The sequence below is a fragment of the Podarcis gaigeae genome (assembly GCF_964106915.1).
Source record: "Podarcis gaigeae genome assembly, chromosome: 10".
NCBI lineage: Eukaryota > Metazoa > Chordata > Lepidosauria > Squamata > Lacertidae > Podarcis > Podarcis gaigeae.
Window position 1 is genome coordinate 27,223,009 of NC_139686.1, and position 14,272 is coordinate 27,237,280.

Genomic DNA, 14,272 nt, shown 5'->3' on the forward strand with positions numbered 1-14,272 from the left:
GGGAACGAAGTCCCACACCATTTGCCACCCTCAATCTAATCCAGCTCTTGGGTCCGAGTTAATCAGCCAGCAATGTGATGAATACCTAACAGCAGCTAAACATTGCAGGAGGAGATTATCTGCCTCAAAAGAGCAATCACAGATATCTACAGCAACGCAGAATGTCCTTATTAGGTTGAGCAGCTTCCTTCTAGCAAAAAACACTGGAAGAAAGATATATGCTGTTTTGAAAGGTTTATGCATTTTTAGGGTATCAAAAAAACGCAGTCGCTAGCTCAGGTGCTGGTTTGCTCAATGACTCTGCAGGGTTGGGGAGCGTGAGTCTCCATTTGGATTGCGAAATCATTACTACACTCCTCCAACCCAGACTTCCTATCTTTTGGAATAAACAAGGAGAAAATAACAAACCCAAATCTGTAAAGACTTTTTTTTCAATGAAAGTTTCCTCCTGTGCTTTCTACGGAACTGTCCACCGCCCCCTCCCCCCAGCCCTTGGCAACTTTCCCATTGATTTCAAGGGAACAGTGATTCAGTTAACTGTGAAATCTACAAAAAGAAACTTACCAGAAATTTACCAGCTGCTGAATGAAGGAGAGAGGCAGGGAGAGATATAGAGAGGGAAAGAGGGAGAATACACACATACATAAAGTCACTTGAGTAGTGAAAAACATTAAAGAGCGCTTAGCTTTTAGAAAGAAAATCTCTCGCTTATTCTTCCAAAAACCATCAAAGGCTGATTTTAAAGGAATTTTTCTATTTATTGATTTATCAATCCATCATCATCATCATCTCTCTTGCCTTTTATCCTTTTCTCTTTCCTGCCTTGAAGCTGTGCAGGAAGGAACATATAGGCCTGGGAGATGCACTCACCCGTTCCAAAGGATAGATGTCGCACCAGAGCCCCTTCTCATTCTCCAAATGAGTTATCTGAATTTCAAGTTACAAGACAAACAATTGTGCAAGCTTGAGGAGGAGACTGCCAGCTCTGTTTTGGAGTAAACTGAGAGCAGTGGGAAGAAAGAGAAAAAGAGAGGACACACACACAAACATCTCTCCTCAAGAGCCCAGATGAAAAAAAGGCAACTGCTGGTTTTTGAAGAACAAACTTTGAGCCATGTGTGTCTTCTGATTCAGCAAAGACTCTCTGTGTGTGGGAACAGCTGCTGAAGCACTGAAGTTGTCCTTCCCTCTCTTGAATACAGGAGTGACAGAACGGGAGGTTTGGGCAGAAAGCATCAGATTCAAGGACTACAAGCAGCAGTTGCTGCTGCTGCTGCTGCTGCTGCTGCTGCTGATTCAGTCTGCTGAGCCAACGCTGCTGACTGCAAGAGGAGTCAGTATTTCCCTTCCAAAGAAAGAGAAAGGTAAATGAAGGAGCTTTGTAGCTAGATGTGTAGAATAATATCTCCAAGCAACAGTGTCTAGATGGGTTTTTAAAGGGAAGGGGGTTGTGGGACTTTGTAGCCGAGAGCAGAGCTAGCTATTCTGCATTGTTTCTTGTGACCTTTTCTCTTCTTTTCCCCCTGTCTTTTAAGCATGAAAGGACAGTAAATGAAGTGTGAGAAAACTTAAGCTTGCCATTATATACCCTGCGGATGCTATATAGCAGTTTTGTCTGCTTTAGATGCTCTGGGGCAAGCACCAAGACAGAAAAGAAAAGAAATCGGTTAGATAGCCCCCCAAAGCAGGTTTCTGATGCAGGTTGTCTGTCCATTCCCATGACATTTCTCTATACCTGGATCATCTTTATGTGTTCTCCCTGGTGCCTACCTTGCGTATACAGGATTGGGGGAAAGGGGATGAGTGTGTTTTCAATCACTTTTAAGAACTGAGCCATATGAGACATGGAATTTCAATCTCAGCTGCTCCACAAGCAAATATAGGGATGGGATGTGACTGGGAAAGATACCAGTTTAGGACCCACTGATGCTTTTACATTAGAAATGCATAACTGAGAGGCTCCAGAAAAGGGATGGGGAAGTTGGCAAAGACAAGCCACCAGCTGGCTTCTGGAGTGACCTTACTTTCAACATTTGTCCACTCTGTGTCTTTTATCAAGCAGATGATGATGATATGCTGTTAGGAAACTAGCTAGAGTAGTTTCTTGAGAGAAAGTGCTAACATTCAACATGTGGATGTAAGGATGGGTTAATATGATACCCTTAAATTAGTGAGGGACTTACGGTAAATAGCATGAACCTGATATTAAAAAGCCTCTATCTATCTATCTATCTATCTATCTATCTATCTATCTATCTATCATCTATCTATCATCCATCTATCTATCTATCTATCTATATCTATCTATCTATCTATCTTTCTATCTATCTATCATCTATCTATCATCTATCTATATCTATCTATCTATCTATCTATCTATCTATCTATATCTCATAACTAGTAAATGGGCAAGATATCCTTGTTCATTTTTTATAATGTACCGTTTGGGTGGGTGTGCACATGCACACACACACACACACACACACAAACCCTGAGGGGTGTTCTGTGAGACAATAAAGGTGATTTTGGTGAGTCAGAAAAGCTGCAGCAACACGGGGAAGGGGAGAGAGAGAGTCTGTGTGGTGCATGAAAGAAAACAGCTTCACTTTGCTTTGGAATTTCAGAGGCAATTAGAAGAACGGTGGCTGCAGGAATCAAAGTGGACTTCTGTGCACTAAGTTAAAAAGCTAACAGATGGAATGTTTAGAAGCTCTTTCGGAATCAATACCTGGGCAAATGGAACCAGATTGCAACAAAAGCGTCATAAAGCAATACGAATAAGACTACAATCTGGGTGCTCTACTGAAAAGCTACCCGTTGCATCCCATGCTAGTTTCTACATAGATAGATAGATAGATAGATAGATAGATAGATAGATGGCTATGGATAACTTAGGTTCATTCATTTCCGTGAGTCTATTCAGAGTTTAAATTAGCTGGATGCAACCCAATGTCTCCATTTACTTCTGTAGCTCTGAACCTCCACTTTTTGAGGTGTGCCTGTACCAAGAGAGCCAATGTGGTGTAGTGGTTGCAGCATCAGACTGGGGCCTGGGAGACTAGGGTTCAAACCCACATTCAGACATGAAGCTTGCCTTGGGCTAGTCCCCCACCTCACAAGGTTGTTGTGAGGATATTATGGAGAGGAGAAAACTGAATATATTCCCCCTTGAACTGCTTGAAGGAAAGGTGAGATATACAGAGAATCATAGAATTGTAGTAATAATAATAATAATAATAATAATAATAATAATAATAATAATACATTTTATTATTTGTACCCCACCTCCTGCAATGCAGGAATCTTTTGCCCAGTGTGGGGCTTAAATTCATGACCCTGACATTAAGAGTCTCATGCTCTACCGACTGAGCTATTGAGGGGATATATGTAGTAATAAATAGTAAAGTAAATACCTCTACTAAGGTAATAAATTAGACAGTTGAGTGAAGGTGGAGAAGGAGTTTGAGCACCAAGTACCAGTGCCACTTGCTTGACCTTGGGAAAGACATTCAAACTGCCTTTGCTTTGCTTCCCACCTCTTTAAGATGAGGTTGTAGTGGAATGCTGAAAAGGGGGTTTGTTTTTTGGGGGGGGGGTGTAAAAGAGAGCTACAGACTAAATCTGCATGGGAAAGAAAAAAATATTATTGCCAATACAGCATACAAGTATTAATGTGTGTGTGTAATAGTGGGATGTCCAGATCTGTCAAGATGGACTATAAACAGCTGATTATGATATTAAGCACCTTTAGACAGACAGACGGACAGAGAGATAGATAGATGGTAGGTAGGTAGGTAGGTAGGTAGGTAGGTAGATAATAGATAAATAGATAGATGATAGATGATAGATGATATAGATAGATAGATGATAGATGTTTTCATTGCAACACAATAAATGGAGGGGGTTGTGTTTTAAACAGGGCACAAAGCATTGATCAATTAATTGCTACAACTGGGCTGATTCAATAGCAGATAATGCTTTTTAAGTGGACCTGTGATTTATTAGACTTCACTATCTAGGTCATACAACATCCTCGGCTCAAATGTGGGACAGAAGCTCTATCTGCGTGACATCCAAACACAGGGATAAAGCACCATGACATGAAGAATAATGGGAAAACGCAATGAAGTTATTTACTGGGGGATCCAAAGCACTTTTATTCAGAGGTGAACCCCAATGAGTTCAGTGGGCTTTACAACAGAGGCTGCAATCCTAATCCCATTTACCTGCAAGTAAACCCCATTGAAATCAATAGGATTTACTTCCAAGTAGACATGTTTCTGATTGCATTATAAGTGTGCATAGGACTATAACCCTAGTGCAGGGGTGAGAAATTATCTGGATGCTGTTGGATTACAAATCCCATCATTCCTGGCTCTGCTGGCTGCAGCTGAGAGGAGCTGGGGAGCAACAATATCTAAAAACCCCCACAAGTTTCCCCCTTCCTGCCCTAGCGTAAGATGAAAGATCATCTTTAGAAGAACTAGGGCAGGGTTGGGGAAGCTTGCTCAGCTTGAAGGCTGTATTGCCCTATGTGCAACACACCTGGAGCTGCATGTTGGTGGCGGATACAGCCAGAGGTAAAAGTGAGCAGAGCAACAGATGTGCCTCTCAGTTCTCATGACAAAATAATGCTCCATCCTCATTTGGGGTTCTAGCACAATGCTCATAGGGGCACTGGTTCATATGGTTTTTTTCCCAAGAGAGATGCCCCAAGGCTTTTTTTGTCAGCCATGAAAACGGTTTTGCTATTTCACTTTTGATACTTCCACAGGTTAGAAAATTAGTCGAGATGTTTTAAAAGATGGCTTGGGAAATAAGCAAGGGTGACCCTGATTTGGAGCTTCCCATGGGCATATGGATGGTCACTGTGAAATAAGAAGTTGATGAGCCTTTGTTCTGATCCAGGAGGGCTCCTCTGATGCTCTTAAACAGATATATCTATAGCTATAGCTATATGTCATTTGAAATGTAACATTGCATAAAGAGTACATAAACTAAATACCACATTGAGAACCCGCTTTGTCTTTCATAACATCTTTCTCTGAGTTTTGCCTTGTTGCTGCATTGTTTACAGTCCCCCCCCTCTATATCATGTAGAAATCTATATCTTCCAGATCCATGCAGCTGATAAAGTTGGCTGTAGTCCACATAAGCTTAAGCAACAATAAATTTTTCAGTCTATAAGATGCAATGTGTGTGTGTGTTCCTGTATTTTTTATCTCCCTCTGACAATGCTTGCTGTAACCAGGGAGGCTGGTTTCTTAGAGAGATTGGGGCACTATCCCAAAAACCTCAGTCTGCCCTCAGCCAACTCCTGCAGCTCACCTGCCTTCCTATTTACAACTGGTGCCGGGGGGCAGAACTCCCTGTCCTCCTCCTGCTGCTGCTGCTGCTTAGTCTCAGGGATGCCCTTGTAGGACTCAACTGGGAGGAGGATGGGACAAAGCAGGAATTAATTGGCTCTGCCTGTCACTCACTCTGGCTCCTCCTACTCTTGACTTCTGGGCCTTCTGTACCAATGAGGACCGGCCACCACTGGCTGTAGCAGACTAGTAAAACTAATCCTCTTGAATAAGGTTCCTAGAAATCAAAGCAAACATACCTTGTAACATTTCTTTATTACCGTAGTAGAAAACCTGTGAGCCTCTAGTGGTTGCTGGACTTCAGCTGCCATCAGACCCAACCAGCATGGCCAGTGGCCAGGGATGATGAGTGTTGAAATCCCCAGGTTCCCCACCCCTGCTTTATGGGGTAAAGGTAAAGGGACCCCTGAACATTAGGTCCAGTTGCGGACGACTCTGGGGTTACGGCGCTCATCTCGCTTTATTGGCCGAGGAAGCCGGCATACAGCTTCCAGGTCATGTGGCCAGCATGACTAAGCCACTTCTGGCAAACCAGAGCAGTGCACGGAAACGCTGTTTACCTTCCCGCCAGAGTGGTACCTATTTATCTACTTGCACTGGTGTGCTTTCAAACTGCTAGGTTGGCAGGAGCAGGGACCGAGCAACGGGAGCTCACCCCGTCACAGGGATTCAAACCTTCTGATCCGGAAGCCCTAGGCTCTGTGGTTTAACCCACAGTGCCACCTGCGTCCCTTGCTTTATGGAGTACTATGCTTTAATTCTCCTTTTTGTCATGCAGCAGGTTTGGTGAATGAAAGATGTGTTTGGAGTCTCAAGAGTCCCTGTAGTTTTCAATGACTGGCATGCTTACGCTCTGTTTGTGTAACCATTCTCTCATTTGTTTTCTCATCTGGGACCCTCTGTTCATGAATTGCAAGAGATAAGACAATGGCCGATTCCACGCAGGCAATTGCTGTGGAATAATCAGTTCGCTCACTCACTTTTTATAGGGCATGGGATAGCTCAGTCAGTAGAGCATGAGACTCTTAATCTCAGGGTTGTGGGTTCAAGCCCCACATTGGGCAAAATGTGGATTCCTGCATTGCAGGGGGTTAGACTAGATGATCCCTGTGGTCCCTTCCAACTCTATGATTCTATGCTTTCCCTGTTGAGCTTCCTTTTTGCTGCTTAGAAAATCCATTCGTTTTTAACACAACAAAACAGCTTCCCCGGGTGTAGGCAACCTACTCTTCTGTTATTCTGCTGGCTTGTATATATTGCTGTAGCCATTTCCTAGTTTGCTGCAGCCCAGTCTTTCCCAACCCAGACTACAGCTCCCATCAGCATGGCCAATAGACAGCAAGGATGGGATTTGTAGTTCCTGGTAAAGGCACCAGGTTGGTGTTCCTGCTGTTGATTTTTTCATGCTGACGATAAAACTGTATCTTTTTTTTTAATCTGTGCAGATCTAAGCAATGATGAAGACTATGTCCAGTGGGAACTGCACCTTGAACGTGCCAGCCAAAAACTCCTACCGCATGGTTGTCCTTGGAGCCTCCAGGGTGGGCAAGAGCTCCATCGTCTCGCGGTTTCTCAATGGCCGCTTTGAGGACCAGTACACACCCACGATTGAGGATTTCCATCGCAAAGTCTACAACATCCGGGGTGATATGTATCAGCTAGACATCTTGGACACATCTGGGAACCATCCATTCCCTGCCATGAGGAGACTTTCCATACTCACAGGTTAGACGTGTGATTGTGTGTGAGAGGAGGGGGTTACCAGGGGCTCCTCCTAGTGGACCCAAGTCAATGCACATCAGTTTGGGGAAGGAGAGGCAGGGGTTCAAATCAGTCCCAGGGGCTTGCAATGCCTGTTTGCAAGGTTTGGCTCATGTTATCTTTGTACTCCCATCTCCAAGGAGTTGCCAGCTGGGATCCACAGAATTCAGCCACCTCCCTGTGCCCAAGAACAGTTTGGGTTCCTGAACAAAGAGCCCTTGTGCAACATGGCAAGGAGCTCTTAACTGAAATAAGTTTCTGGAGAAGTCTGTGATATGGCTTGGGAGTCTGTAGCTCAAAGGGGTGATGGTAATGAGGATGATGATGATGATGATGATGATGATAATAATAATAATAATAAAAAATCTCACTGGCTGTATATAGAAAATGTAAAACACAGAGTGAGATATAATAACTCTCTGGGCCCACCTTAGTATTCCACTGAGAACAGAAATGAGTCTGGTCAGGTCAAAACTGTAAGAAAAACCAGGTATCCAGATAATGAAATAATGCTAGGATCATCCATGAGGCAAACTGAGGCAGCCGCCTCAGGCAGCAGAATCCAAGGAGCACCTTTGCAGGTGTGCCCCACTGCCCCACCCCCACTGCCAGAGAAGCAAGGAGATATGGCTATGGAGGCTTCTGGGTTCTGGCAAGATCTCACCACAGCCATGCGATCCCAGTAAAGGGGGGGGGGGACAAGAGGAGGATTTTGGCACACATGCAAAAGTTTGATAGACCTGTCAGTATGTTGTTATAAAACATTATTTTGCTAAAAATCCATGCCATCTTAATTCATTCCATTCTTTACAATGAAAGCTCTGTAAATAGCATTCCTTTTATCCAAACACAGGTTCTCTAAATGTTTTGGTTATACCATATGTTTGCTTATATCACAGAGTGAGGAAGTATGCTTCTGAATACCAGTTGGTTGAAACATCAGGAAGGGAAAGTGCTCTCGCACCCAGGTCCTGCTTCTCATAGTGATCTGGTTGGCCACTGTGGGAGCAGTATGTTGGGCTAGATGGACTACTGGTGTGATCCTACAGGATCTTCTCATGTTCTTAATATAGTTGGGATAAACAAATCCCTTGCTGTGTACGACTTTTCCATTATCTTTTCTAAGAGAGGTTGTAACGGACTGGCTTAATTTGTTTCCCCCTCTTGAAATATTGCAGGAGATGTTTTCATCTTAGTGTTCAGTTTGGATAGCAGAGAGTCCTTTGATGAGGTCAAGAGGCTCCAGCAGCAGATCCTTGAAGTCAAATCCTGCCTGAAGAACAAGACCAAGGAAACAGGTGACCTACCCATGGTGATCTGTGGCAACAAAAACGATCATGGTGAACTCTACCGAAAAGTTCGCTCTGAGGAAGCGGAGAAGCTGGTCTCTAGCGATGAGAACTGTGCTTACTTTGAAGTCTCGGCCAAGAAGAACACCAACGTCAACGAGATGTTCTACGTTCTTTTCAGCATGGCCAAGCTGCCCCACGAGATGAGTCCCGCCCTTCACAGGAAGATCTCTGTCCAGTATGGGGACACCTTCCACCAAAAATCCTTCAGGATGCACAGGGTCAAAGAGACAGGTGCCTATGGCATGATCTCCCCCTTTGCTCGCCGACCCAGTGTCAACAGCGACCTGAAATACATCAAATCCAAAGTCCTCAGAGAAGGGCAAACGAGAGAAAGGGAGAAATGCACTATCCAGTGAAGAAAGCTCTGCTAAGATGGAGTCTATACACTACATGCAGTGCCTTAAAGAAAATGGCTGACGGGAGCAAGTTCCTAATGGACTTGGGAGCTACAGGTGATGACAGTAGCAAGCACTCGTGAGAGCAGTGCTTGAAACCACTTCGTCAAAAGTACCGCACCATTTGTATAAAGAAGTGACTTAAAGGGAAATATTGTAAATACTTGAAGCTGCTTGGCAGGTGACTGCCGTGCCCAGCACCTGTGACTTGTTCCTTCTTCTTTTTAAAAACTACTTTTCTATTTGGTGTTCTCTTATTTGGATAAACAGGGTGTGTGAAGAAGGCTGGAGCTCAGCATTATACCAGGAGTGAGTGCAGGATGGGTCTGGCCTGTCCCACGTAGGAGTGCTGAGTTCTCATCAAGCAGCAGGCAGTCTTTGGTGAGAAGATGAACGTGTGCCATTGTTTTCCTCCAGGTCTCTTCAGAAATAAGACCCATGATTCAGTGTCCTGTCTTGGTTCTGTGGTGACTTCCAAGACAACTGTATATATAAAAGGCAGGCATGGATCTCTGGATTTGTCAGGTCTGAAGGATGTTTGAACATTTGGAAGTTGTGGGGAGAAATGCACTTTTTTGTGGCAGTGGCAATTCTTCATAGTGTCAATGCAAATGTCGCTTTTGTATTAGAGCTTTAACTTTGTTTTTGTTTCTCAAGCAACAGCCAGATGGCAGATTGTCTGTTTTAACTGAAATGTGAGCTAATCAGCAAGTATGATCTGGAAATGCCAACTGTTTTCCAGTTACATAATGTGTACAGTAACTAAAATTGTTGTACTGTAAAAAAAAACCAGCACATCTGACAGCTTCATGTGATTTTGCTTCATTCAATTTTCTGTTCTTTGAAAGAATTATATATATATATATATATATATATATATATACTTGGGACACTTTACTATTTCCTATTTACAAATCCCACCTGCCTCCCATTCCAATTATCTTATAATATTTCTGTTCTACACTCCACTGTATTCAACCACCGTGGGTATGATCTATCCAGTGGCCAACACCAGCTTTTTTTACACTAACAAGGCTGATGCATGCCTACTCAGAAATAAGCACCACTGAGTTCAATCTGATTCCCAGGCAGCAATGGATGAGTCTGACCATTTCAGTTTCTTTCTGCTTCTCATTTTTCCAATCTTAAGTTCAGTTCTCCACATTTTCTCATCAGTTTGCAAACTTTTTTTTAAAATAGGCCTCATGAAATTCACCCTCATTTTACTGTGTATTTTGCCTAAATTATCATTTTTCTGCCCAGTATATACATTTTTGCAGGCACTTCCCCAAATTTAACATGTATTTGCCACTTATTTTCACAAACGTATGTGATTTTGCTTGTGCTGTTCCCTAATATATGCGTTTTCATTTTATCTGGCTAAAGAACTACAGCATAAAATTTGGAGAAGTAAAATGATTATTACTTCCAAGTTGGCATGATTAGGACTGACCTGCAACTGGCCCCAGTGTTCCTAGTGTTCAAATGTCTGGAAAATGTTATCATAACAGGATCTTGTTCACAGGATAACAAAAATATATAAGGTGTGAAGTTTAGTTTAGGATGTGACTGTCTTCTAAATCATATTCGCTGATTGAGTGTGTGCAAATGGGGTTTTCTTTTAAGATGGTAAAACATCTCTCTCTTTTTTTTAAAAAAAGAAAAAACAGCATAAAACCCATGGTTTTGCTTCTGTCAAAACCATCTGTTCATAGCAAGATTCCTGCGGAGAAAAATAGTCATGTCCAAATGAGACCTGTCTGTCACTCAAGCCCTGTTTTAAAATCTAGCACCCAAGTAGCTCTTGAGACCTGGAGTATCTTTGTAAAGAGGAGGGAAATTTCACTCAGAACCACTGCATGATGACATGACACAAACACACCCTTTTAACAGTGGCTCCTTTCCCTGCTTAGACCCATGACAGCTCTCTGCTCATAATGGACATGTATATCTGAGCAGAATGTGGGGTTTTGCATGCCTCGGACGTACTGCAGAAGTTGGCTACCCATTCACCATGAACAGGGAGCTGCCACAGGTTTAAGAATGGGACGCCAGGCCCATCTCTTCTTAATTCTCTCTCTTGTCCCCATGCTGTGGGTCCTCTGCCCACAGCTCTCTTCTTTCTTCCCAGTTCACCTTTGCTAATTCAGCGTGCTGACGCAACTGTGTGCACTAAAAACAGACATTTTAAGGAAAAAAATACCTCAGACATGGGTATGCATTGTAGTGTGTGCGCGAGTGTATGTGATTGAATGGGGGAACTTCAGTCTTAGTAGTGTTGACACTGTAGACAACGTGGATTGATACGTTGTACCAGCCCTTGAATATTTGACACCTCCTGTGTTTTACTATACCTCATATTCTGTATATATGTAAATAGTGCTGTGTGTACACTGTTTAACGTTGCAAGTTCTGCTGATGCTGAATGAATATTCCCTCTGCCGTCTGACTGGTAACAGAGGCTTAAGAGTAGTAGCCCATGACATACAAATATCCCCCATCTGATGCATTGCAGGGATTTGAACTAGGTGACTTTCGGGGTCCCTACAAACTCTACACAGTTCTGTGATTCCATGATTCTGAACCCTCCTTCCCTCGCAAATGTAAAATACAGTATTGCTTGGTTTCCAGTGCCATGGCAACCTTCTCTATTATTTTCAGGTGTCTCAAAACTTGCATTAATATAGATCTATATTCCTTTCCAAATAAACCTGATTTATTTATTAGCTGTGTCTCAGATGTTGTGCATGTTCTCCAAAATATAATATGGTAAACTAGAGCAGAGGTGGGCAATGTCTCAAGATGGGTCTCCTGGTGGGCTCAGAAGATCAGATTCTGATGGAGAAGTGGAAGAACCGTTGTAGACTAAAATGAGAGGCTTTTTTTATTATTCAGCAGATGCTCTGTGGTCTGGAAAGATGCCACACCACAAGTCTTCCTACCAAGGAGGAATCACGATCCTGCTACTATCAGCACCGACTGGGAAATTGGTTTGCGGGGAAATAATGTTTTGCTAGATTTCTTCTTTCTCTGTTTCTAGTGGGGGAGATACTAAAAGGGTACCAGCTAAGCATTTTACACACATGCATCGCAGAGTGTAGAAAATTGGCTTACGGGAGTTCTGAAGCAACATGCACTCAACTCTCCTTGCTGCTAGAAGCACACTACAAGAAACAGAAGTTTATTCAGAGAGCAAAATCTCCCCCCAAAAAAGCACTATAAAAAGAATGGATGGTGCATTTATTTTATGTATTTCTATTCCACACTTTCATTTAAAAAACATATTGAAGTGGTATACAAAATATAATAATAAAATCAGCAAAAAACAACAACCATACAAACACTTTAAACATCAATAAATACTGATTGGTTAAAAAGAGAAAATTCATATTGCAAAGGCCCATCTAAACAATATAGTTTTCAAAAAACATGTGAAAGAAGGGAGGGATGTTTCTTGCCAAACCTCTACAGGCAGGGAGTTCCAGAGGTCAAAGCCTGCCAGACTGAGGCTCAGTCCCTAGTGAAGGCCAATCATACCTCAGGGACATACTCCATCAGAGGATCTCAATGGTCAAGGTGGATTGTAAGTGATCAGATTTCCCTTAAGGTACTTTGGACCCAAGTTGCTTAGGGCTTTGTGAATTAACATGCACTTTGAACATGATCCAGGAGCAAACTGGCAACCAGTGTAGAGGTCCCAGCAGTGGAATAACATGTCAGCTGTGACATTAAGCACTGCGAGCAGTCCGACTCCTACATTCTGCACTAGTTGTAGCTTGCAGGCCAGATACAATGACAGCCCCACCCAAAGTGCCTCAAGGTTACCAAGGAATGGTCCACTGTGGTCAGGTTGTTGGGATTCAGGAACGGTTACCAATGGTGTATTATCTGAGCTGGTAAAAAACACTTCTGACTACAGAGGTCACTTGGGCCGCTAGTGACAGAGATGAACCAAAGAGTAACCTCAGACTGCGTACCTGCTCCTTCAGAGGGAGGGCAATCCCACCCAGAACAGGTAAATGACCTCTCTCCCAGTCCAGTGCAATTGTTTACGCCATATAGTATGGCTCTTTATAACCATTTCTGGAAGGATGCCTGCGGCAGAAAAGAAGGAAGGAAGGTGAGAAGCAGCTGTCCTATGGCTGTGGAGCCCAGGGGTACTCCACATAATTCTGCAGGGAAGCTATGACACTCATCACCAACATTATCAAATGGACGTCTCTAGCATCCTTATGCAATTGCGCTCCACATAGCATGCCAAACTGCAATAGTCTTGCTAGCTGGCAGAACGAATCACAATTTCCCATGAACAATATAGTGCTGATGGAATGCTGGAGGATTTGTGACAGCTCCAAAACAAGCACTTCCCTGCAGAGAAATGTCTTATTTACCTGCAACACAAATGAGCAATGATTACACATTTTTTCATGTTAGAAGGTTGAAGGGTCTTGAAAGATCCCCCTCGGGAGCTGGGAAGGGTCCTTGAAGCAACCATTAAATGGGTGACTGATAGGTGTGATAGATATTTCCCCTTGGTTTCCATAGAGACCATCTCTTAGTTGACAATGATGACTGGATCAGTGGCCTTATTTATGCCAGGTGAGAAGCAAAATGATTGCTCTGCGCAAGCTGTTTTATCTATTGCCCCTTAGAGTGTCTTCGGAGGTTTTCAATTGGTGAAGAATGCATGAGTCATTTGTGCTTCCTATTATTAACAACTGAAAACAATTCTTACTTTTGTATGGTGTGTGAATGGGCTGCAATTAGGACTGCAATTTTAAATTTGTATGCTTCAAACAACTAACACTTTAATTGTAGATTAAAATTTGGTTCCTGGTTAATTCAATGAGGCTTCCAGTATTATGAAATATATGAAATTGGGGGGGGGGGTGTTTGACACCATTTTCTTTGCAGTCCTGATTCCAAAGTGTCCATCTTGATTCAGCTAGAGGACATGCGTTGTCAGGTTATGTATCTGAGTGACCTTATTCATAAACTCTTAGCCTAACCTACCTCATAGGGTTATAATAAGGATAAAATGGGGTGGGGGGAGAAAACCAAGTGCATTGTCACTAGGTCTTGAGAGAAGAGGTGAGATAAAAATGCAGTAAGTAAATATTCCTACCTGGATGATGGACTAGGTACTGAACTAGGTGCTGTTTACACAGTTCCTCTCCATAATACTCACACTTATCAGCTGTCATGAAAGTAGATTAAACCTTGTTCCCCATCTCCCTGCTGGACTGCTTGTTGCCAAACAGCTGGAAGCAAGCCTTCCTGAACTTAATGGGACTTCTTTCAGAGTTAATCTCCCCACTTAGCTGTTTTCGCATAGAAAGGATCAGGCATTTAAGCTCTCTTAAGCTTGCTCTTGTCCCACTGCCTTGTAGGAAAGTAA

General features: G+C 42.9%; 1 protein-coding gene across 2 annotated transcripts; it reads left to right on the forward strand.

Moving 5' to 3' along the window:
* The first annotated feature begins 550 nt into the window (after positions 1–550).
* RASD2 (RASD family member 2) lies at positions 551–11,600 on the forward strand. Of its 2 annotated transcripts, none has more exons than XM_083700935.1 (3): positions 551–1,364; positions 6,812–7,091; positions 8,306–11,600. In XM_083700935.1, the coding sequence occupies exons 2-3, from the start codon at positions 6,821–6,823 to the stop codon at positions 8,833–8,835; spliced, it is 801 nt and encodes a 266-aa protein (XP_083557061.1). In that variant the 5' UTR covers positions 551–1,364; positions 6,812–6,820; the 3' UTR covers positions 8,836–11,600. The 2 variants fall into 2 exon arrangements, with proteins under 2 accessions (XP_083557061.1, XP_083557062.1); XM_083700936.1 differs by lacking the exon at positions 551–1,364 and adding an exon at positions 2,756–3,188.
* Positions 11,601–14,272: the final 2,672 nt, after the last annotated feature.

Coding starts and splice junctions, on each gene's coding strand:
- RASD2 (XM_083700935.1), top strand. CDS start 6,821: ATGATGAAGACTATGTCCAGTGGGAACTGCACCTTGAACGTGCCAGCC. Junction 7,092..8,305: donor GAGACTTTCCATACTCACAG/GTTAGACGTGTG, acceptor GAAATATTGCAG/GAGATGTTTTCATCTTAGTG.